Source organism: Haliaeetus albicilla, chromosome 5 (assembly GCF_947461875.1).
Source record: "Haliaeetus albicilla chromosome 5, bHalAlb1.1, whole genome shotgun sequence".
In the NCBI taxonomy this organism is placed as follows: domain Eukaryota; kingdom Metazoa; phylum Chordata; class Aves; order Accipitriformes; family Accipitridae; genus Haliaeetus; species Haliaeetus albicilla.
This window is the reverse complement of record NC_091487.1, coordinates 16,785,290-16,810,260: the sequence shown is the minus strand read 5'-3', so window position 1 is coordinate 16,810,260 and position 24,971 is coordinate 16,785,290. Positions and strand designations below refer to the sequence as shown.

Below are 24,971 nucleotides of genomic sequence, written 5' to 3'. Positions count from 1 at the left end.
TACTCAGGCTAACCATAGCAGATCCTAGCATTAGAAAAATCTGTGGAGGGACATTTGCCTGGGGGCAGAACTTCAGAGAAGGAGAAATATTTTGTCTTTATCTGCTGCTTCTCTCCTACCTGCTTGCTGAGTTTATAGGCATTTGTGTTTCATGAACTTCTGTCTTTGCTGCCCAGTTTCTCTGTTTTGTTTGATCACACAGCAAGGTTGGAGTCTTGTATTTCTGACTCCATTTGTTGCCATGGGAATGACTCTGCTATCAAACATGGCATTATGATGTCTCTGCAGGACTGCAGATGGGGCACACATGAGCTGTGAGGGTTTGGTGCTTTCAGCAAATTTGCAATGATAAGCCCTTAATATATGAGGTCCCCAACCTGCACAGACTGAAATGCATGGGAGATCTACCGTTAACTTCAGTGTCTGCAGCAGGTTTATGCACAGAGAAAACTAAATAAAGTCAGGATTGGGAACTACTTATTCACAGAGTTCAGCAGGTACCCTTACAAATGGATTCATTACTTACATGCCCAGGTTCTTGTGCACATGAAACCTGCATTAGTTCTGTTGCTTTGTGCTTGCTGGAACAACTGGGAATAGGTTGGGGGTATTTTGGTGGTAGTACTACTAGAGGCGTTAAAGGATAGAAAATTTTGAAGGAGACACAGTAACTTGTAATATGAGATATGATACAGATGGAAAAAGCAGGGAAGGTTTTGGGCACTGACTCCCTCTCTGAGTGTGAAAAAAACAGCACTTCAATTTTCCTAAGACTAAGTCAAAGTATTTTTTTAGGTCTGTGCTGTGTGAGAGAGATGCTTTCAGGCTGTGGTGACCTGAGACTATGGCACCAACAGGTAATTCAGGAGGTCAAGGTTCAAACCTCTGCCCTGCTGGGCTCAGAGTGATCAGGGCTGTACGAGTCTACTTGGAGTCGGGATGGCACTCCCACCCCTTTAGCACATCATTGTTGGTTAGAAAAGGACAGTCTGACACAGTTCCACCTTTGCAGAAGACAGTTTGAACTTTTCATTTCCATATGAGATCAAAGGTGGGAACCACAACCCTTGCTACGCAGTCGAATTCCCCTTCCCTAATCACTCCAGCTGCTGGCATCAATACAGCTACTACCCAGCACCCACAGTGCCAGCAGTGCATGTGTCAGGTCTAGGTTCCACAAAATATTCTGAAACCAAATCTTCCTCTGAGGAAAACTGGCAAAGCTCCAGTGAAGTCAACAGAACTTTAATTTCCACCATCTTAGAATAACAGCTGGAATACCTGGGTATCGAGCCAAAGTGTCAGAGACATTTTTGAAACACACATGGAAAAGGAATAGGTTGACATTTTAAAAGAAAATATACTTTTAAAGTTCACCATCAAGGATAAATGTCCTCCTCCTTCTCCCTCAAAATACCAGGACAAGCAACGACTGTCAAGGAGTAGACGGCTGTGTTTTGTGTAATGCTAAATGCATGCTTGTTACCAAACGAACTGCACTGGCTGTGAACATTCACATTTGTGCTTGATTCATGTTGGGGCGTTTGAATGACAAGCATCGGTTTAGATCTAGGGAGTCCTCAGCACTTAAATCTGTTTGCAGTTAATAACTCCTTACCAAATGCACTGTGAAAAATCACTTGGATGGGAAACAGCAGAAAAGCACTTCAGAACTTGCTACATAATATTCCTGTGTAAGCTGCTGAAGTGTTTTGCTAAATATCAGCCTGCTCCCTGGTTTGCTATTGACCACATTCCAGGATATATGAAAACACACAGTTAATCTAGCTATTTGAGGGAGCAAAGGAGTATACCATGCTCATTAGTGGCTTTTTGCTGCTGCTTGTATGTCACCAGCATGCCTGACAAAAATCAAACCTACACCACTGAATCAGTGATCCAGCAGAGAAAAAAGATTTAGTCTGGATTCATTCCTCTTACTTTAGAACATTTCTCCGAGAGACTATCCTGGGAAATGCACTGCTCTCCCCATGGATAAAGGGACCAATGGCCCAGCGTCCTACAGACACTATACAGACAAAGACACTAACATCCATGCTGCTTCATCCCAGTGCTGTACCCAGCTCTAGTATCCTATATTCTACAGCGATCGGTGCAGATGCGTAGATACTAAAGGCAAGGATAAATAATTTCTCCTTAATATTCTCAGCCTCCAACTGCTTTCAGCTCAGGCATTTTCCTGAGCCTGATATAGCTTGTCCATCCATTTAACACTCAGTGAATCTTTCTTCCAGACACTTCCAGTTTCCCCTTCAACCTATACAAACTTTAAAAGTCCTCAATATCCTTTAGCAAGGAGTTCCACAGGTCAGCTACCTGCCATGAAGAACAAACCCCTTATGTTAGCTTTGAACCTGGCTCCTAGTTCTTTCTTGGAGAAGAGATGGAGAGTCAACCCCCATCTACACTCTCTGCACCATGCGTGATTTTGTAAACCCCTGAGTTAAATGCTTAGACAGGATGAATCCAGGCCTACCTCCACAGTGGGCAGATCACAACATAATGGGCTTAAACTACAGCAACAGATACAGAGGAAGTACATCTTAATAAGAAGGATAGGCCTTGGAAAGGATCACCTACATAGGTATGAATTCTACCACTTCGTTATTCCTCTAAGAATAAGCAAAGCCACCTGGAAGGCTGTTAACAGCAGCTTACCATATGTTCCTTTCATTCTGAATAGGAGCATGCCATCATCGTGCACCATCGCTTTTTTTGGTAAAGCAGTTGCCTTATCAGTGATATTTTGCCTCCGAGGGGCCCTGGGTTTCTGCCACTTGAGATCCCACTGGGTACTAAATCAGTCGCCACTCACAGAGGCAGGTTATTGTGAACGAGAAGAGATCAGCTCCAGGGGGAGTGCAGGCTGCTCTCTCAAACCAAAACAAATTGGACTTTTACCTCAACATGAGATAGTTTGGAGCTGGGCTCCTCATCAGTTTTCAACTCGGAGCCATGAGTATCCCTTTGTAAGATATGCAACATATTGCAAATCACAGCTGGTCTTTTCAAGAGGGAAATAATTTGGGGGAGTCAGACACTACTGTAGCCATAGAACTGAACATCCAACATTCTCTTGGGCAAAGCTGTGGCTCATTCCCATACACCACAGCAGGAACTAAAAGTTGGATACTGTCGATCAGAGGTTATGTGGCCTCTGCAAAAATGACAGTGAGGGTTCAGAACTGTACTTTCCTAAATGTAAACACTGCCCAGGTTAGGCAACCGGCAGTGAGGAATGAGTAAGGATGGCTGGGACCCCTTTGCGTCCCGTGCTTATCATTCTCCATCTCATAAAGAGCTACCAGAATGAATGTGCTGAAGGAAGGTTAACTGAGGTCACACAGGCAATTTTAGCTCTGACATTTTCTATCTTCAGATTGCTTAACTTTGCAACCTTAACGTTCTTTTCAATTCTGAAAAGCCTAAGTGTGTGTATGTAAATAAGTAAGCATACAGGCAAATTATAGGCTATTTTTTCTCCCTTAGGGGAGATTCTGGAGTGCCTGAACATGGCTGGATTATAAGCTAGAATCTTTGATGAAGGCTTCATTTAAAAGAAACAGAAAACAAGGAAAAGCCAGCAGTTTGTATCTGAGATTTCAGCAGTCACATATGGCAGATATCTCAGATTTCTGCTGCAAAGTCACTTAGAACTAAGTACTGTGCCATATGCTATTATGACAGAAACGGATTTATAAAGGTTAGCTTCTGTGTGCATATACAACATGACATGCTTTTAGGAGAAGCATGCCACAGGACAAGGGCTATAGCCTGATCTGTTAAAGTAGCACTGATTTCTATAATTCTCCAGGCCTAAGCAAGCAGAAAAAGTCTCTGGTTTCGTCCCATCTTCAGCACATAAACAGTGGAAACTACTTTCTTTTTATCTGCAAAGTGTTTGACATGTGATAAAAGTTAGGAAGCACTGTGGAAGATTAGTAAAGTGGTAGGTCAGATGGGTCACTAAAAATATCTTAGTTCCATGTTATGAGAATACAGAAGGTCAACCTTTCAGTGAGGTAATTCTGAAGCACATTTTCATATCCAGCGGCAAGCAGCGAGTTACACTTAGTTTCTTAATATGACAAGCGAAGTATTTGCAAAAGGTTCAGACCAGGGTGAAAGGTTTTTAAGCCAGTTGTACTAGTTTTGGCTAGGATAATTTTCTTCAGAGTAGCTTGTATGGGGCTGTGTTTTGTATTTGTAATGAAAACAGTGTTGATAACACACCTGTGTTTCAGTTCTTGCTGAGCAGTGCTTACACAGAGCCAAGGCCTTTTCTGCTTCTCACAATGCCTCACCAGCGAGTAGGCTGGGGGGGCACAAGAAGTTGGGAGGGGGCACAGCTGGGACAGCTGACCCCAAATGACCAAAGGGATATTTCTTACCATATGACATTGTGCTCAGCAATAAAAACTAGAGCGGGGGGCAGAGTTTTGACAGGGTTGCTGTTGTTCAGGTACTGGCTGGGTATCAGTCAGCTGGCGGTGAGCCCTTGACGCTTTTTGCATGACTTGTTTTTCTTGGGTTTGTTTTTCTGATTCTTTCTTTTACTTATTTAACTGTCTTTATCTCAGCCCACGAGTTTTCTCACCTTTACCCTTCCAATTCTCTCCCCCATCCCACTGCAGGGAAAGTGACACAACAGTCCTTTTTGGCGCCCAACATGGTGCTCAAAAAGTTTGAGATAACAACAAATTTGACCATAGCGTGTTAGAGGGAACTTATAATTATTACATCTGTTTAACAGTTGCTGGTTGCAATGTTGCCTTATTTGTTCTCTTGTATCTGATCTATGCCACGCTCCCTTTTTTATGCATACATCAAATTTGAGAGCTTGTTAAAGGCTGGTTTTGGCTTTTGCAGTGTGCTGTGCTGTACAGCACTTGATTGTGTTTTGCCTGGGAGAACCATGGTAAAAGCATTGGCCTTGAGCCTAATCTGGTGTTTGGGCCTTGCCTTGATGCCATCCCTGTACTTCAGGAACCATCTCATGGAGACAATTAACAATTATGTATTTTCCCTTCTCCAAGAGCCAGTTTGTGGAGGAAACAAAGAATGACACCTTCCCCTTCTTCTCCTGTGCGGTAGATGTTTTCTGCCTTGTTAAAATAACTCTTCAGTATCTTGAACATCCTTGGATAATTAAAATGCTCCTATTAGTATGTCTCAGGGATCTGTTTCTGGCTTTTCCTAAGGTTAAACAACTATTTAGGAATACCACACAGAGATATGCCCTGAGGCAGTGTGGTTATAGGTGGCAAGGTGTGTAGAATATGGGCAGGTATGTAGAACGGTTGTCACCTCCAGTGGTCTGGGACTTCACCCCTGAACAAGTGCAGGATCCTGATAAACTGACACAATTTGAAAAAAGGATACTCTGTCCCTGGCAGTGCCAAAGAGATGCAACTTACAGCACTGTGCTGGGACCTGGCCTCTGCCTACTGAGCACTACTGAACATTGCTCAGCACCCTCAAGGGGAAGAAGGATCTGAAGACATACAGACAAACACTAGGGATAAACCACAGACCCAACCCTCATTTATATCAGTCACCTGTATAGTCAAGAAGAAACAATGGAAGCAGAAGTCAACTCATTCAGTAAGGGAGGAAGAAGCTTCTCGTAGGAGGGAGCAGGAGGAAGACTCAGAAGAGACAGCCTGTTCTGCAGCAGAGCAGTCACAAGAAAAGGAGGGGGAAGAGACTGAAATCATAAACGAGCCAGAAACCACCCAAGCCCTGTCCCTACGTGAGTTGCAAAATATGCAAAAAGATTTCAGCAGTCACGCAGGTGAGCAAATTATTAGCTGGTTGCTCTGATGTTGGATACTGGGGCCAACAGTCAGGAATTAGAGGGTAACGAAGCCCAGCAGCTGTTGTCACTTGCTAGGGACAAGGCCATTGACAAAGGGAAGGGGCAGCTGTCCTTGGCCTCTGGAGGTGGCTCCTGCTGAGCGTGAAGGAAATTCCTTCAAGGAAGACCTTGCAAGTAACCAAGGCAAGCGGACCACCACTGAGAGAGGTACCCAGTATCTGAGAGAATTAGCTGTGGTGGAGATGATCTGGACAACAGGACAGCAACCTGGACAACAACCAGGCATCTAAAGACCCAGATGAAGTCCAGTGCACACGGACCATGTGGCAGAAGTTCGCGTGAGTGCACCAACATCATACACCAGCACTCTGACAATAATGAGCTGGACAGACATGGAGGCACCAACTATGGATGAACTGGCCAGCCAACTCCAGGAATTTGAAGAGAATCTCACTCCCTCCCTACACACCTGTGTCAGCTGCCCCAACAGTGACAGCAACCCAAAAAGAATACGTCTTCTTCCTTGCCCATACCATACAGCATCTTGGGTGCTGAGACCTTCAGGCATCGGGATACAAATTTAGCAGAAGCCACTTGGCCAGTTAACGCTACAGGATCTACCAACTGACTTGGCTCTGCTCAATTGAAACCCCTGTGGACTGTGAGGGAGATAAAGTTCCCATAGTACACATAAGGAACTGGCTGGGAAAGACAGTCTGGGTTAATATTTCCTCAGGAAAAGGCAAACCCATTTGTGACACTGCTTTTGCTCAAGGACCTGGGTGTACATGGTGGGTAATACAAAAGGATGAGGTAGTCCAACGTATACAACAAGGAGATTTACTCCTGGGTAAAAATAACCCACAATTTGAGTTGGATGATGTTACTGCTGTATGATGCCCTCGTTACGCGATGCTGTATGTTGCCACTGCTCTGGCTGCAATATGTCAAAGTTATTACAGCAGGAGTTACTTGAACTAATGAAGAATGAATTTTGTAAGGATGGTATCTCGCATCGTGCAAGTGCAGCAGTGACACAATGTGAGCTGGCTTCACTGTGCAAAAATCCAACGCAACACACTCTCTCCTGTCCTGAATGAGCATTACAACAGATGGAGCCCAAAGTCATACACTAAATGAACTCAGAGGACATTCTGTGGACATTTTAGAGGGGTAACCCTGAGTGAATGATATCTGTATATATACCAAAGGACAGGAAGGTGGGTGTGGCAGGTTCATGAGCATGTATTGGATAGTGTGGGACCTGAGCATGATGTACATGGTATGGAATAAAGGGTGGAAATTGTACAAGTTTTGGCTGGGATAGAGTTAGCTTTCTTCAGAGTAGCTCATATGGGGCTGTGTTTTAGATTTGCGATGAGAACAGTGTTGACAACACACCCATGTTATAGTTGTTGTTGAACAGTGCTTACACAGAGTCAAGGGCTTTTCTGCTTCTCACACTGCTGCCAGTGAGCAGGCTGGGGGGCACACAGCCAGGACAGCTGACCCCAACTGACCAAAGGGATATCTCCTACCATATGACAACATACTCAGCAATAAAAACTACGGGGGGAGGGGAGGGCAGAGTTTTACCAGGCATGCTGTTGCTTGGGGACTGGTTGGGCATCGGTTTGCTTGTGGTGAGCCACTGTTGGTTTTTTTTATCACTTGCTTTCCTTGGTTTTGTTTTTCTTTGTTTCCTTCTTTTACTTACTAAACTGTCTCTACTTCAACCCATGAGTTTTCTCACTTTCACCCTTCCGATTCTCCCCCACGTGCCACTGTGAGGGGAGTGAGTGAGCACCTCTGAGGGGCTGAGCTGCTCATTGAATTTAACTGAATTCAGTTAAAACCACAGGAATACTCCACCAGTTTTAAATACACTCATAAGCAATACATTTTATCCCAATAAATACATTTTGTACTTAAGAGCAATGCTGTACTACTTTTAGAAGGGGAGTTATCGTCAGCTAGCAACTGGATGACTTTTCAGTCAGTGTATCTGAAATTTAGTAGGAGACATCAGTGTTCCATATTTATTCAGGAAGGCAAAGAAGTGAACCAAACTTCTCCCAATTTCCAACTTCCACTCAGCCTTGCAATTTGAAATAAACTAATTAAATTGGCCATAGAAAGAATGAAAACTGAAATAAAGACAACATGTTCTGGAACCTGTAGAAGAAGGTACTGACATCAACAGCTGGTTTATCACATCAACAATGTATGTTTCCAACTGCTTTACTAGTGACTTCTCTCAAGCCAAGATTAACTTTTCTTAAACTTCAGCAGTCATCATATATAATTTGAATATTATTAGCATTTTATTTAAGTAATTTAAAAAAGTGATTGCTTACTTTTAAAAAACCCGAATATATATACAATTTGAGGTATCAATTACAAGATTTTTCTCCTACCATGCTTTCTGCAGTAGTGTTAAAAACATTTTTCCAGTGTATACTGGAAATTGGTTTCATTCTGCTATTCGTCAATAAATATCTCTCTCTCATTACCTTTCAGTTAGGGGGTAAAATTATATCTGCTGAGAAAATAATTCTAAATTATCTCCTTAGTGAAAATCTGCAAATACTTCACAACATGGTAGGCTACTAAAGGACACATCTTTTCAACAAAGGAAGCAGGGGCCACCAACCACATACCTAGCTAATATCACGTTAACATTAACAGAAAGTAAGAACCAGGTGTCCTGAGAAGCAAGATGTCTTCTCCATATTGCACCAGTACTACTGTAGAGGGAGAGTATTGGCAAGGCACAGAAGTGGCAGAACCAGATAAAAAAGAAATAAAGAGTCCCTGTTTTCTAGCATTTGGGAAAGTCATAATGTAGATTGGTAAACAACACAAAACCTACAGAAATAAGCGCAGACAGGCAGGCAGTCTCACAGGTGCAGTAACATGAAGGGAAGCTGGTGGGCCTGCTGGACAAGGAAGGGGATGATGCTGTGGCACAGCATACTTAACAGTGGGTCAGAGTTAGGAAGAGGGAGCCAGAATTTTTCCGATTTTTATTTTTTTGCCTAAGTTTCCTTTCTGAGCAAACATCACTGCTGAGGGAAAATAAGTCTATCTGCTAATTTTGAATGGTAAGATGCCCTTCTTCTGTGTCTGGGCCATGGTATAATTCCTAAAGCAGGCAGGCACAGGCTTATAGGCACAGTGATGAAAAAAATGGAGAGATATTTTCTATATCTATAAAAGAGATACTGAAAACTGAGGGAAAGATACCTTTTAATGAGTCTTTTCAATTTTACTAAGAATGTAATTGTACAGAAGATTTCAAGTGGCTAACACATAGCCGGACTTCAGGAAAACAAATGGGCCGCGTACTTTCAATAGAGAGGCACCACTAACACAGGCATGTACAGATGATGCTGTGCATTTCTGTAATGTGACGTTCTGCCATGAAGAATTCCTGTCATATCTGCACTCGAGCAGAGCAGAGCGCATTACTGTTTTCTTCCTGGCAAGCTGTGGCAGCTCCTGCTTTGCACAGTTTCCTGAATGACTGCATTAATTTGATTGACTCCAGATCAATGGTGTCTCTAAATAAGATTAAATTACACATTCCTTCTGCCTGTGTGCTATAGGAGATTACTCTTAGCAGAATCTCAAAGGAAGCAATTAGCTGACCACTGATGTAATGAATCCTAATTATTTTGTTTGTACAAACAATAAAGCCAGAATCATTTGTTTAGCAAAGAAGTGTAATGACTCTGAGCACTCGAGAAAATAAATTGAACAGTGCTACCTAGACCTGTAAATAAGGGGCCTTTGACTTCCTATTTATGCTAAGAATGCTCATGGAATATTTTCAGGTAGCTGGGAGCCAACCTTTGAAAGTAACATTTATCATAGTTATTACTGAGCATTTGCTTATGTCCTCGGGTGTGCTAGGTGCCCTGCAGAAATATCCATCTACATTGCTCTGTCATTGGCACCTGCTAAAAATTCACTGCAGCCAGTACAATTTCCTGCAACTGTTTTTTGTTAATCAACAAGAAGTCGCTCACATTGCAATCACTGCTGTTCCTAAGGGCACCAGTGGCTGGGGCATGTCCTCAGCAAAGAATGAATGATCAGAAAAAAAGCACATTAATATACATGTAGCAGTCTCTACTCTGCCCAGCATTTGGCCATGCAGGCTAGAAATGTAATGAAAACAGAAGGCACTGGAATGAGACTGGCTGCAGCTGGGTCTTCCCCTTCTCCAAGTTGATCTGCTGCTGCTGCAAACAGCTCAAACAGGAGAGACAAGCAGAGTCACTGGGGACCTCATGTTGCAGAAAGCAGAGAGATCAGTCCAAAAATAGCTGAAATTCTGCCACCACTGCTGATTTTGTGTGACCCAAAAGCATAAGGGAGCTGACAAATTAGAGATAACCTGATCCCATTGCTTACAGACTCACTGGATGTTGCAAGTACAGTGATGCAACCCCCAACCATGTGTACTTTCTGCAGGTATTAACTCCCAAGATTAGCCATTCTCTCAGAGTAGTTGGTTTCCTTCACCATGGTTTTGAAAGGATATTCAAAACATACAAAAATATTTTGCCTAATCTTTCTTTCATTTCTAGCCATACTTTAGGTGTTAAATCTGAATTTAAAATAAACTCCAAAGCCACAATTCTGCAGCTGATTTGCTTTTCACCTTCTCTCAACCTGAACAGTGATGCTCCCAAAGGGGATCAACATTATTTTCTCGTTCTCTTAAGTGGTGCTCAACAATCTTATGGGAACACAGGCTCACATCCCGATAAAAGCCTTAGCCTGAATGAAAAAAAGACACCTCTGCCTACAGTACTTGGATTCTCATTGTAGTGACACTGTTTAAATATAGAATGAAGGCTCTGAAGTCAGCAAAATCACACTGAAGTGAGCAAGGTGTTAAGTTACTGCAACTTTCATACTGGCTGAAGGGAAACTGCAAATTACTTGGTGCAATGGGAGCCATTTCCTTCATGCTTATGAGGTATTTCAGTTCTTCATTCCTTCCCACCCTGAGCTGTTTCTCTTTGTTTGTGTTTAGTAGCTATTTAAAACTCATCAAATGCTTTTTTGGTGCTCTTGCTGTAGGCCTAATTGACAAATGTTTGCTGCCTGCCATTATGTTATTCCAGTATCCTTGAAAATTAACTGAAGACTTTAGTCTCCTTTGGAGAAATTAAGGGGGAATAAATACCACCTACCCCAAGGCAGGTGGGACAGATGAATTAAAAAATGGTATCTAATTGTGCAGTGGAGATGTGCTTATGCCTAAAGCTTTTGGTTCCTCCCCCCCCCCCCCCCCCCCCCAAATGACCCAAAAGCAGAAAATTCTTTTGTTGGTCTTCTGGAATATCCCTTTAATCCTCTTCTATGGAAAAGCAGCACTACTAATGTTTGGCTGCCTCTACACCAAGTATTAAAATGTCATACTGTTTTTCCAGCCTGAAAAATTCTGGTGACCTTACTGGATGACCAACAGTACCGAACAATTAATGCTAAACCAGACAGGCAAGAACAGAAACTCTTTGGGGGTTTTCAGGAAGGCTGAACTGTGGCCAAAACTATTCAAGGGATGTGTGAAAACTACCTTAAATTGGTTAGCATTTTGCTGGGGAAAAAATATTGGAGGTGCTACTCCACATTTGAATACCAGAGGAATATCTCATTGGAATGAGCAAAGTCTTGATTTCTGGCCATACTAGAAGTGCACTATACTGCACCCTTTAAACATTGGTCTCTTCTAAAGAGACGTTGCAACAGGAGAAATCAAGGGTTTGATTTAGCTTAAGATGATGATATGATTATGTTCCTGCAACATGTTATTCATCCAATCTACTCTGTGTTGGGCAAATAAAGCCTTATTCTATTCCTTCTGAAAACAAACAGAAAGTGAGGTGACAGTACAAAGTAGAAGCTAACAGTGTCTATAAACAAAGTAAATTGTGACAGAGAGAAACGACTCAGTTCAACACTGCTCAGGTCAACAGAAAAACTCGCTGACTTTATGAAAACGGGATCAGAAATGCTGCTTGGGTTTAATAAGACACTTGCAGCATTTGGGTTTTTTTAAGCTTCTCGTTATCGTCTCCTGTACTGCTTCTGTTTCTTATGTCATCACTTCCAAAAGAAAATCCTTCACAGGAGGAATTCTGCTGCTTAGAATAAGGATTAGTCTAATAACATTAGATAAATCTGTTTACTTTCTCTGTTTTTCTGCATTAGAAAGAAGGTGGGCTGAATGATCCGAAGCAATTTTTTCAGAAGTGTCTAAAGAATTGGAAGTCTCGTTTTCAAAATTATTTAATGCACTTGGCGCCTAAATCCTTTAGAGAGAGATTTGGGCTTTTCCTTAGGCTATTTTGAAAAATGAATTAAGTTCATGTAGATGTACAAAAACAGAGTTCCCCTACTCTCCTCGGAGACGGATATTTAGCTTCTAGAGATGCACTAAGCATAGCTCAAGAGTAAAAACTCTGTAATATTTTTCATTTTAAAATCTGGAGAAAATAAACCTCTTAAAGAAGAGAGGCTCTTAATAAGCAAATTGATCTCAAGAATATTTAGAAAAGTTTAATTTAAAATAATTATCTGCAAAATGTCTGATCAAACATGTTTTAGCTTAATGATAGGAAACTGTCATACCTTTCTGAATCTGTCTGGTTCTTCTGAAGATTCAGGACTCTGTTTAAAAGAAAAAAAAAAAAGCAGCATGAACTTAAGATCCTAGTGGAGAGTGGAGCCTACAAATAAGTATTCACCTGTCGGCAGATGTTTCTTTCAAATGGTCATCTGGATAGAGTGAACCAGGAGGAGATTCTTTTTTAATGAGCTTTTTAACACACATTAGGCAGAAAGCTGAAATGTTTGACCATTTGAATCAGATGAGCCGTTCTCCCAGCAATAGCTTTGACTTTACTGACACCTATTGACTATATTTATGCTTACACAAGGTTTTGGTCAACAAAGCATATCATTACAATCAATGGCAAACAATTCTTAGAAATATGTTCTTTATTAATAAAGGTCATGCTTACCTTCCAGGCACTTCAAAGTATTTGTATTCTAAGTAAGCTTTGGATTTGAAGACAAGGTTTCCCAAAGCAGAAAATTTTCAGGTGCCTCAAATTTTAGGTGTTCGAGTTCAGATACCTTTCAAAGCACTTGCATATAGAAAGTACTGTAAAGTCTAATCCTCCGATTCAGGTATGTTGAAGTTGAACACATAATATAAGTAGTTAAGCCAGAAAAATCTTAATTATCTATGTTGACACTAAGAACATGGGAATATCTTTAGCATGCTCTGGAATATGTTATACATGGAGATGAATTCTGCCATCCTTAGCATGTCTTTTATACATAAGAACTCGGTAACTTCTTTAATCATTTGGTTCTTGCATTAAAATACCTCCTCTTTATTTCATTCCAAATCCTTGGCCTGTAAAGACAATTCCAAAAAAGACTAGGTCCTTCTGTGCACAGTTACTTTCTGAGTCCATTCAGTCAGTGGCTATTCTGATCACTCTGTTGCACAACAGGAGACACAAATAATGAACAGTAAATATATTCTTAACTGCAGGACCTCTTAAAAAAATAATTCAGTGGAGAACTTTGTGTGGAAAAAGGGCAAAAAACTAGAAATCCATGCGCCCAGAAGTAGGTGTATATCCAGAATACTCACACACACAAACATCTCACAGTCCCCAACTGGGTGCATCTTTGACAACAGCCAATCGTCATTCTGTTTTGAACCTTGCATTTTAAGAAGTATTCTGAGCACTGCTTACAAAGGAAAAAAGATAGCGCACAACTCTTATTTTAATACAAGAATATTTCTGCTTATATTTATGAATACGTGGCTATGTTTGTTCTATCTTGGATGGCACTTACTAAGGGAGGTTTTGGTTAAGCAGACACTCACACATACTGTTGAATTATGACTAGCAATATGAAGCAATCTAAAAGAGCAATGGCAGAGATCAGTGACTGTGAATTGAGTGTTGTCACCTACCAGTGAACTCATGGACTCTTTCAGCATAGATTTGTAGAGCATCCATCGGTAACGCAGGTCCTCCAGATCTTCAGAGTTTCCAATAACAGAATGAAGATGAAGAAGGTCCTCAAAGAGACGCTGACCATCAGGCACACGAGACTGCAGCTCCTGCAGGGAAAGACAAGGTCAGCAGCAGCTCAGAATTCAAGAAGACCCCACTTTTTAAATCTAGAATTCGGAAGAACAGTGGTACGAAAACAAACTACTGGGTGCTCTGGAATAGTGCATTTATTTTTGTTATCACTTTTTTGGCCTGAAATTATATTAAAGGGTCCACTCATTTGCAGGACTCCTGTAGCCTTGGATATTTCTGTTTGTTTACTTTCTTACAGCATCCATTGTCATTGCATCTGGCCATATTCAACAGAAAGAAAAAGAATGAGGCCAAATACCAGACACTGATTTTAATCAGCTTCTTTTAATGAACACCTTTGCCATACCACACTGGAAACGTCCAGTCTGACAGCTAGATGCCAGGGTGCTCCTTTCCATTCTACCTCTCTGGCTGTGGCAGACCTTTCTTAGTAGAAGGGGTGAAATACTTGTCCTAAATTCCAGAGCTTCATCTACTCTAAAGTGTCCTAAAGCAGAGAGTCTAGTGTTTGAGGTTGGGTTGTTTGGGGTTTTTTTTTTCATTTTTAGGGTTTTTTTGGTTTGGTTGGGGGCGGGGTTGTTTGGTTTGAGGGGGGTGGGTTGTTGGTTGGTTATGGGGGGGTGTGTGGTTTTTTTGTTTGTTTGGTTTTTAATTCTGAAAGAATTTGCACTTATTGCGACTTTGTCTCCATCTTCATCTCCTGAAAACTAACCTCCAGTTTGCTCTGGCGTGCCTTAATTTCCTCTGGGGAAGCTGAAGTCACAGCAAGAATTTTGGTCAGTTTGGTGTTTTCTCCTTGTAACCATTCTTCAAAGTCGTGTAGGAGCTTCAAGTAGCTGCTTGTATTTTGCCCTTCTCCTATCCTCTCCTAGGTTGCAAAACAACAAGAACAAAAAAATCCTTTGCTGTTATGTCAGTTGATTCCTCTGAAGGCCTGACTGCAAGATCTTAACCTCCAACTTTGTAACCCGTAATAGCAGATGAAGCCAGTAAAATTGTTCTTGTGAAGCTCAATATGAAGGCAGATATGGAGTCTCCCTCTCACCTGCTTGTGGTTGGGATCTACATCTAAAAGACGGAAGGCAGGTCCAGACATCCATCTGCTGTCCACAAATGCTATTTTCTTCTTATCAGTCACTGGTCTATTTAACTGCCACTTTTTGAGAAGACTTGAAAACACAAAACCAGAGACATCAGTGCAGTGAAACATATAATGATGAGACATTCACATTTTGACCAGGGTTATGGGGGACACCTCTGGTGAAATATTATTATTATACTATTATTACTATTAATAGCACTATAAATATTAAAGTTATTTCCAACATCTTTTTAACAAAATAAGATCAAGACAGGAGTATCTCAAAGTAGCACCAGTCCTCTAGTTCTAACATTTCCAAGTGTTTTGTTTTCTTTTATTCAGGGGAGTGAGGGACCAAAAAAAAATACTACCTTGACAATATACCTTCTAGTCTGGTAACAGCAGGCAGTACAATCAAGTGTTCCTCAGTTTAGTCATTCCATTTTTATGCCTATTCTGACACCAAGTACGAATATACTCACACACGTAGCACAGTATTACATTTTAATACAGACTAGCAAATATGAGCAGCAGTTTGACACTGCACAGTGAGGGCAAAACAAATTAAGTCCACATTTGCCAGCTAAGAGAGGATTTTAGCTCTGTTTATACTCTTGCAGGTTTGCAAAAGGCACAAATCCCAGTGCAGATATAGACTCTTTGGAGATATCTCCAGATCAGACAGTGAGGAGAACAGGAAGGTGAGGCAGAACAGCAGAAATCACCCAGTCTATGTCCTGTTTCCTCTGATACGGACTGGCAGTACAATGGTGAGCCAGGTCCTAAGGAGACACTGCCTACTCCAAGCATGAGGTAAAGGCAGCTTCATAGACTGCTCTGGTCCTCGGATTCTCTAAAATGGTTTTCTTGAAAGTAAAGATTCCCAGTTTACAAATTATTAAAATCTCATCTGCTCCTAGCATTGTAATACAGCTGTTCACTTTCACAGCACATAGCTTAAAGCATCAAGTGTGTCTGGTCATACAGAAGTAAAGAGCATCCCCTTGAAGGGACATGAGGAAGATGTACACGAACACTTACCCAGTTGCCATCTCCTTTAGTGATCTCCAGGACTCCTTCAGCTGATCCAGCTCTGCTTGGACATGAGCAGTCTCCTCTGGAGAAGAATTCTCCATGACCAGCTGGCCATGAGCTTCCACAAGGTGCAGCTGGATCTCCTTATCTGGAAACTCAGCTAGCCATCTCTGAAACGTACAGTCCTTACAGTTACTTCTACGTATCCTGGGTAAAGCAGAGGCTATGTCAGACTGAAGGCCATGTTCAGTCCAGGACTATGCTGGTTCTGTTGGCACTAGCTAGAACATACCTAGCAGGAAAAAAAATACGCTGTGGATTCTTGCAAAGAGCCAACATGGGTCAAAGAGCTGATGGAAAAACTTAAAGGGCACAAGCTGTCAATACACCCCTTCTGTAGCCTTCCCATGAGATATCTTGGTTTCCCATACAAAGGCAAAAACTGCCAGCTAAGTAACCTGCCAGAGTGAACCTCACATGCAAAATACTGCTACACAGGGAAAAGCTAGCAGCTCACAGCTGTGGAACAGCTCAGTTCAACACAGTATAAGGTTAGCTAACAGGGTAATAATGTTCAATGTATCAATGAGTACATACAGGCAAAGGTAGGTATTGTCCAGAGAGATCACCCTGGTGGGAAGAGCTCTTTTTAAAACCACTTATCCTTTGACAGTACTTTATCCATCTCAACAGTTCTTAGCCATTTCTCACTGTTCTTGTCTTTTACCTAGATCCACATCCTACAGCACAGGGCAAAGCAGGGAGGCAGCAGCAATCAACAGTTATTGCATGAGGAACAAACCATCATTACTCTCCCCAACCAGGAAAACCTTGCTAGAAAATCTCCGCCCTTATTGTCTGAATGCTGCAAAGTGAATAATTAACATCTTACATTAAGATGCTTTTCTCACCTCAAGGTCTGCCACCCTGCCCTCGGTGTTCTGCTCTCCATCAGCACCCTGGTAGGAGTCAATCCTGTCCGTGGTTACTGTGATCCACTGCTGGAGGTCAGAGAGTTTGTCATTATATGCCCAATGCTTCTGAACGTGCTCTTCACTCTGCTGTATCATCATCTACAAATGATAAAAATATGTCAGCAACTAAACACAGACAAAAAGCAGTTTCATTACTGGATCTAACACTGTGACTACTGGCACAGAATCTCATGGGCAAAAAGGAAAAAAACCATCTGTTAATGAGACAGAAAAAAACTATCCTTTAGCATCAGTGGCACAGAGAACACCTACAAGCTCCTGCAGGCCTGAATTCAGCCACATGGGGGGGCATTAAGCACTAGAGTAGCTCCCTCCCTTTTCAGCTGGAACAGAATAAAGAATATGGTTGGTTTTTTTATACACCAGTCAATATTAAATACATCTTATACTCCCTGAATCAGAAATGACTGTACAGACTTTTTTGGCAGAAGTCCAGTTCAGCGATAAATGGGGTTATTGAGATTGAAACTAGAATTCCACAGTGCATATTAGGGTAACACTTTATCATACATATTTTTATGGTGACCTGCATAACTAAGGTAATTTCATAATAATATCTTCTAAGACTGCTTTGGAGGTCCTTTTATAGCTATGTTTACAAGCTACAAAATGCCTCACTTCAAAACAAGTAATTATGCAATTGCAACACTTTTCTCTCATTAACTTTTAGGTCACAAAGCTATAAAAAACCCAAACAGTTTGATACAAAAACACTACCCAGGAATCTGTGAAGAAGTCCAAACACCTCCATGATAATGTAACTATGAGGTCTTTTGGTCAGAAATCTCAGGCCCACTCCAGAAATAACTTATATAGATATAAAATCTGTGTGGATGGTATCCTATCCCAAAGGGAAATCACATTACAGTTAATCAGAGAATCCCGGAAGTGTTATCAAAGTCTTAAGAATTCAGTGTTTTTTTCCCCTCAAAATATCTGTCACTCAAAGCATATAATCTCATATGCTCAAAGATTTTTTTTATATTTTTAAATAGTGGCAACTCACAACTCCTCAGGCAACTAAAAACTCTCCCTTATGTTACCTCCAATGATCTCTTTAGGGCCTGAGAGTCAGATGAAAGTTGATTCATTTCATGCCTGTGTGTGGTATTTGACTGAACAAGCTTCTCTACCTCCTCCATTTGAATCGCAAGCTCTGCCAAGTCATCTTGAATCATCTGCAGAGGAAAAGACAGATTCCATATGGGTAATGTGCTAGATGTGGCATGGACCCCCACAAAACATACACCAAAAGTATACACTAAAACACATTTGACAGCGTGAGGGAGAAAAAACCCCAAACCAAACAATCACTATCATTAAGAAAATTAATTTTTTTTATGTCTAGAAGTAAATGTTTCTGAAAGAAATGGTTGGATGTTCTTACATGCTACCAGTTGATAACAAAGAAGACAAGCTGCTGAAAAGCTGCCAGAGGAGATATACTATAGTTAGCTAAGTACTGCAAAGGACTATGATGATAACACCTCTGTGGTCACCAAGGGCGAAGTGGCTGAATCACCGTAGCTCACCATGGTGAAGAGTCACATCCCCTCTCTCTTCGCCTCCTGCTCTTCTCTCCCCTCTCCCAGCTATGTAGTCCCACTGCATGCCTTGAGCAGGCTCTACTGCATGTTGGACCCTTTGCCGAACCAGTTCCAAACACTAACCAAGTGGAAAGTGATCATCTTTTTCTGTTATTATTTTTTTCTTATCTCAGACAGCTGAATTAGCCTGGGGAGTAAATCCAGCACGTGTCAAAGCTGTGACAAGATAAAGAGCAGAAAGGGGGGGATGCAGGAGGAGGTGGGACAATGGAAACTCCCTGCTTTTGGAGGGAGTTCAATTGGTTCAGGTTGTCTTGTGCCATTTCACTCCTAGTGGGAAGCATCAGGATACATTTTCTTTAGCAATAAAACTAGCCCAAGAAGGTGTGGCACCAACAGCTTCCAGCTGCTTGTTCCTTCCCTCAAGCCCAGTCTGCCAGTTCTTCAGCTGCATTGCTTCAATTTCATCTACTCCATGCTATAAACTGGACCAAATGAAATTATCTAACACACAATCAATTGAGGGGACAAGGTACTGAATTCCTAATGTTAACAAAATATGAACAAACAAGACCACAATTAACTGAGGATATCATGGTCAAACATTACTGTAATGTACCTGCAGTCTCTGGAGTTGTGTTTTTTTACCCAAGAGGTCAGGCCGTGGTTCCTTCTCTAGATCTAATTTAGCTTTGATGGCAGTTAATTTCTTCTGTAAAGGTGTGAAACCAGCGTCAAAGTCCTTATGTTGTGATATCAAATTCTAGATGGAGAAAGAAGAAAAAAAGATCCAGCATTCAACATATATCCCTTGGCATCATCTTTTGTCAATGTCCATTTCATACTCAGAACAAACACCAAGCTACACTATGCAACAAACCACAAATTTATTTGAATATTTGATCAACCTAGGAAAAGGGATTGGGCACAGCTGGTTAGTAATAAATTTTTATCTATAAAACTGGCTTAGTAAAAGATTGATCATTGCCTTTGTCACAGGCAAAGACTGTATGCGGGCTTGAAAGCTTACCTGGAGTTTGCTCTTGCTTTGCAGCAGACTTTTATGTAGAATTTCCCTCTCCTTTGAAGCTTCAGCTACTTCCTGCAGGAAAGACTTTGCTTTTTCCTCACCAAGGACGTTATTTAGCAAATCTTTCTTCAGCTGTAGTGTCACCAACTTCTCTTTGAACTGGGAGCTTTCAGCTAGAGCAGCCTAAAGGAGAAAAATTCTTCCAGTGAAATCATACCAAAAAAAAAAAAAATCTTTTAACCATACTGTTCTCACACAAGTCACACAACAAAAGCAGTATGACAAATTCAGGTAAAAACAGCATGCTGGGCCGACAAGGGGTAACAGAAGGTACCTGGACAGTGCCCAGTTAAAGGAAAAGTCTTCCTGATAATGTTAGAAGCACCAGGACTGCATCCATTTTGTGAACAGAAATAGAGGAAAGCTGTACTATGGAAAGAGTTGTCTGTGCAGAGGAGAGGCCTAAACAACCAACAGAAAGGACAGCTTGAATGCTCATCCTCAGGATAGTCTATATCCCTGTTCACAGACACATTTATTCTGGAGATCACAGGGATGACAAAGTAACAAACACACCTTGCTGGGCACATGCAGAAATCATGCATTATAATCCCATGACTATATTAATACACACTTCTTAACAAGAGTCCACAGACTTCCCATCTAGGGAGATCTTGGCTAATGCTAAACAATATTATCATCATTGTTAAAGATACCTAGCACTTTAATTCAGCCTATTCAGTTGACAACTCCAATTAACCCAATGGAGGGCAGAAAATAAGACATTCTGCTACAGCTAGATGTAAGTATTGACCTCCATACTGGGGGGTTTCCTGCCATACTGGAAAGGCCCTTCCAGCTGCTGCAGGCAGCTGCTGGCATAGCTTGGACAAACACAAACCAAGTATCAGGTTCTGAACTCAGTAACAGGTTTGCTACCTCTATGTGAGCCAGCGCTGGCTCTGGAGTCTCCAGGATCATCTGGATCGATGGCTTCCACTGTTGAAATTCTTGCAGAGGATTTTGGAAGAGTTGCCTCAGTTGGGTTTCTGCATCAGCGCTCATTTTAGATGTCTTGCCTCTAACACTGCAAGGATAAAGTGACAGCCGAGAGAAGGATTACAAAGAAATCCAAGTCCAAACATCCTATTCATCAAGGCATGAATTAACACAATACTCGTGTGCAAACTGTATCCAACACAAAAGCCTCAGTCTTTTTTACTGTCTGAGCCTGGTGTTGCATACTGACAGCTGCTCAGAGACATCTGACAAAACTTTATTTAGATGCCGAAGACACATTTGTCTCTTGTGCAACTGTGTATCAGGAATTACTTTGCCTTTCTAGCAGCCAGCAGTCTCCCCTTGCATGTGATCTTTCTTGGCTTCTATCACCAGCATGATTTAACAAATCATATTATCACAGCAGTCACCCTGACTGATTGGAAGAATAAGCCAAGAGTGTCTAGAATTTAACTGCAGTTGCCTGTATTGTTTTACATATTACTGAGTCTTTGTTCCTTTAAAAAATTACATTAAGAAATCTTTGATCACACTCTGTTACCTACAAAAAGAGGAAAATACATATTTTTTTTCAGATATAAATTTATTTAATTTTGCAGAACTGCTTGTATTTATATTAACATACATAGGTGATTCTGATAAAAGCTTTCTGTTTTTATATATATGTATACACATACCTGCATAGCTACATACGTGTGTATATATATATATTTAAAAAAAAAAAAAAAAATCAGCACACATTCATTAAATATCCAGGCTTCTCTTACAAAGGCTTATCCAAAATACAGCTGAGTAACAAGGCCTAGCAGTGACACACCCCATGCAGCTGCCTCCTGTTTTTCTCAGCTTTCCTGATCTCCCAGTTTGCAGAATCCTATTTGATATGGCAGAATGAAGCTCAAACTATATTTTCACACGGGAACAGTATCCTGCAAATTCACAAGACAGGCAGGCAAGAGCAATGCCAATCAAGATTAATACCGCCTTTCTATAAAACCAGAAACAATAATCTTACCTGTGTCACTGGGACGTTACGGAGCTAAACAAAGGCAAGCTTGCAGAGGCCAAAAGCTCCACAAATAGAAAGTTCTGACATTACATGTCCTTTGCCATTTGCTCTGCTGCCCCTGCCAGGCTCAGCATGAAGCTGCCAGACTTCGGAAAGATTTGGAAAGAAGCTGGCAAAAGAGCAGCTGCCATTTTCTACTCAGAGGCAAGTCCCCTGCCTTCTCTGCTTCTCTTTCAACATTGTTTACTTGTTAGATTTTAAACTTAAATCCTTTCCCATAATGACCTATAACCCTTTCAGCAGGACACCATACTGTGCACTGGACAGAGGAAAATAAGCTTGGATACAGTAAAAAAACTGACCTTTTTCCTTAAAGAAAAAAGATCCCTTCTTCTAGTTTGCAAAATTTGCTGCAGCTTCTTTACTTCCTGATTCCAGGCAGCCTGGAAACGGAAACACTGAGGTCTGGGGAGAGGCTAAACTTTCAGAGTTTCCAACCCAAGGCAAGTTGAAAACAGGAATCATGCATGTATGCCGCCAGGAGAAGGGGAATAAACTCTGCCAAATAATTGCTAAGGCTGATGAGTCACCACAACAAACTCAGTAAGGGAGGGCCATAATTCTTCTGAACCGTTTACTACTACAGCTTCTGTCCTGATTTTCTAGTTGCTGTCATGAAAGGCAAGCAAAGTACATAAATTATTATTATAAAATGCTAAGAAGATCAAATTAGCTGCCAACAATCTAATTTTCTTCAAACCATACACAACATTAATGATGCGAGATCACTGCTTGAAAATGGCCAGCAGCCTACAGCTCCTAGCAAATGGCTAAAATTACAGGTTTATTGAAATGTGGAGGCGGATGTAATTAGTAGAAGCCTTTCTTTTCTACCCGTCACCTGCAATCAGATGGCATATCAGTTTTTTCTTAGGCCCTTGTCGATCACTTCAATGCCAGAGAGAAGATGCCCCCTACCTCCCCAGCATAATCAGACTTCACACTACCTTTGATACTGCTGTATTGCAGAGACAACACTCTCAGCGTGTAGCTGCACGTCTTGGGAAAACCGTAGTAGTTCTTTAAGCTGAGCCTTCAGCCTCTCAACCTTGGACTCTTCTGCGGCCAGAGCTGCTCTCGTTGCCTTAATCATAAAAATAATGAACAGATCACACCTTATGTAGTGTCTGGCACATGAAATGAAGATATAAGGCTGTCTCTCAGGGTATTCACAAGTCCCCTTTCTGCTGCCTTTTCCCCTGGTTGTAAGGAATATGGACTTCGCTAAGGCAGAAGAAAACATTCTCAGGAACAGTTTTGTTCCATCAGGCTTGCTCTCCTCTCCTCACACTGCGTAGCCTCTGCACCTGATCTGCAGTGTTCACTGTTTGAACAGAGTGAATCACAAACAGGCCCAGTTTCAGTTCACTGATTGCAGTATATAACATGAGATGCATTTCTGGAGTGGTCTTAACTGCATCTGTTTGCATGAACAGATCTTTCTCAAAGACTCACATATACAGAATGTTAATTCTAGGGTGACGTAGGGAAACAAAACCAACAAAAAACCATGCAAATGTAGCTGGATTGAACCAGTCTGTATTTTGCGGTTTCTTTTTGCATATACTTTTCCCAGCTAGTCCTGCTGAGTTCTAGACACACAAATAGCAATGAAAGGCATTTTGAGAAGAGATAATAAATGCAAAACCAGCCCTCAAAAGGAAATGAGTGATAAAGATTCTTATCCACTTTATGTGTGACAAACTTTTTGCACTCATTTTTGCAACAGATTGATTTTAGTGTAAATGCTGGATTGCTACAAACTTGGGACTTCTTAGGAATGAAGATGTCTCTGCTGGTAAAGGAATACAGGTACCCAGGTTACACAGATGAAGGATATAATATAGAAATGGTCTTACCAATACCCCAGAAATATATGTATTTGTGTGTGGGTATGTATGTATGTATTTGTGTATACAGTGAGGCATTATTTTCCTGCGTCTTTTTAAGTAGAGCAAATGGTGTTGTTCGCTCTGTATTGTGCTCTTTTTGCATATGGTCCCTTTGAACTCAAGACACAAACTCCAACATATCCTCCAACCCCGCTTCCTCTGTGTAGAGTGAGATTAAAGTTAGAATAGTTGATTCCATTGTTGCTATTCACATTTTCCTCAGTCTGTTTCATACACACTCATACTCTTTCCTTATCACCTTTAACCAATGGGACAGGCACCTGTTGGATGTGACTATGCGTGTTCAATATACGACTGCGCTCGATCCTGCTGGTTTTAGGCATACAAAGGTTAACAACTTACATTGCATTTTCTCCACAGAGTTACAAACTCATCTTCAGTCTTTTCCCCTTCCCCAGGGTCCAGGTCATTTTCTAGTCTCTGTAGATCTTTTCTCAACTCCTGGACATCTGCTTCTAATTGTCTGGCTTGGGACTTATAGGCACTTTCTGACTGTTGGATCTTGAGCAATCTCTCCTCCTCCTCACTGCTCAGCAGTTTCAACTTCTCCAAGGCTTTTTTTAGCTCTTCAAGTTCATCCTTCATTCTCTCAGCTCCAAGTGGGGAGGTATTCTGAATCACCTCTGCACACTGATTTTCAAGGTGCTTCCACTTCTTTCCACCACTCCTAATGTTTTTGGCAATTTCCTGCAGAAAGAAATTAAATAAAGATTAGCTGCAGGAATTGGAAGTTGGGGAAAAAGCTGCAAGCAGTAGGAAAAAAAGACCACCTCTCCTGGTTGTACATATTTTGTTCTTCACTTCTTATTTCAAAGTATGTCTCTTTTCAAGTGACCAGAAGCCAGGGTTGGTCATTTGACTGCCCTTTGAGTAATACTAACTGCTGTGTTTCTGAAAATACTGACTTGGTTTTCATCAATATTTGTCACCTGAGGTCCCTGACAAAGAAAACAGGAGCTGCAGGCACTAAGAAATACTAGTAGTCAGATCTCTGAGAGATTTAAAGCTAAACAGTTTAAGCAGTAGCACCAAAATATTGGATACTGTTCTCAGAACTGGTATTTTTATCACCAGCTTTAATCTCTCAAAACCTGTGAGCCTTCAGGCTCTATTTGGATCATGTTTACCATTCATTTAAACAAGTTTTAAGGGCAAGATTCTCAAAGAATCACATAACCATAGATCAGGCTTCAAGAAAAACAAAACAGACGAGCCTGTGACTCATTCTACAGCTGGAAGAACCATTATGTACTAATAGTTTTAGGACCTGATACAACTCTTCTCCCCTAGCC

At 41.3% G+C, this 24,971-nt stretch overlaps 1 protein-coding gene across 7 annotated transcripts in view; it reads right to left on the bottom strand.

Moving 5' to 3' along the window:
• The window catches only part of SYNE3 (spectrin repeat containing nuclear envelope family member 3), an 86,324-nt gene that overhangs the window by 14,107 nt on the left and 47,246 nt on the right, over positions 1 to 24,971 (bottom strand). For all 7 annotated transcript variants that reach the window (XM_069783555.1, XM_069783553.1, XM_069783552.1 and 4 more), the window contains exons 6-17: positions 24,022 to 24,366; positions 22,714 to 22,850; positions 20,617 to 20,764; positions 19,678 to 19,860; positions 19,267 to 19,410; positions 18,144 to 18,278; positions 17,017 to 17,178; positions 16,112 to 16,275; positions 15,035 to 15,158; positions 14,702 to 14,857; positions 13,854 to 14,003; positions 12,488 to 12,526 (exon numbers count right to left, since the gene is read on the bottom strand). In XM_069783555.1, coding sequence (XP_069639656.1) covers positions 12,488 to 12,526; positions 13,854 to 14,003; positions 14,702 to 14,857; positions 15,035 to 15,158; positions 16,112 to 16,275; positions 17,017 to 17,178; positions 18,144 to 18,278; positions 19,267 to 19,410; positions 19,678 to 19,860; positions 20,617 to 20,764; positions 22,714 to 22,850; positions 24,022 to 24,366 — 1,887 coding nt within the window. The remainder of the gene's footprint in view (positions 1 to 12,487; positions 12,527 to 13,853; positions 14,004 to 14,701; positions 14,858 to 15,034; positions 15,159 to 16,111; positions 16,276 to 17,016; positions 17,179 to 18,143; positions 18,279 to 19,266; positions 19,411 to 19,677; positions 19,861 to 20,616; positions 20,765 to 22,713; positions 22,851 to 24,021; positions 24,367 to 24,971) is intronic.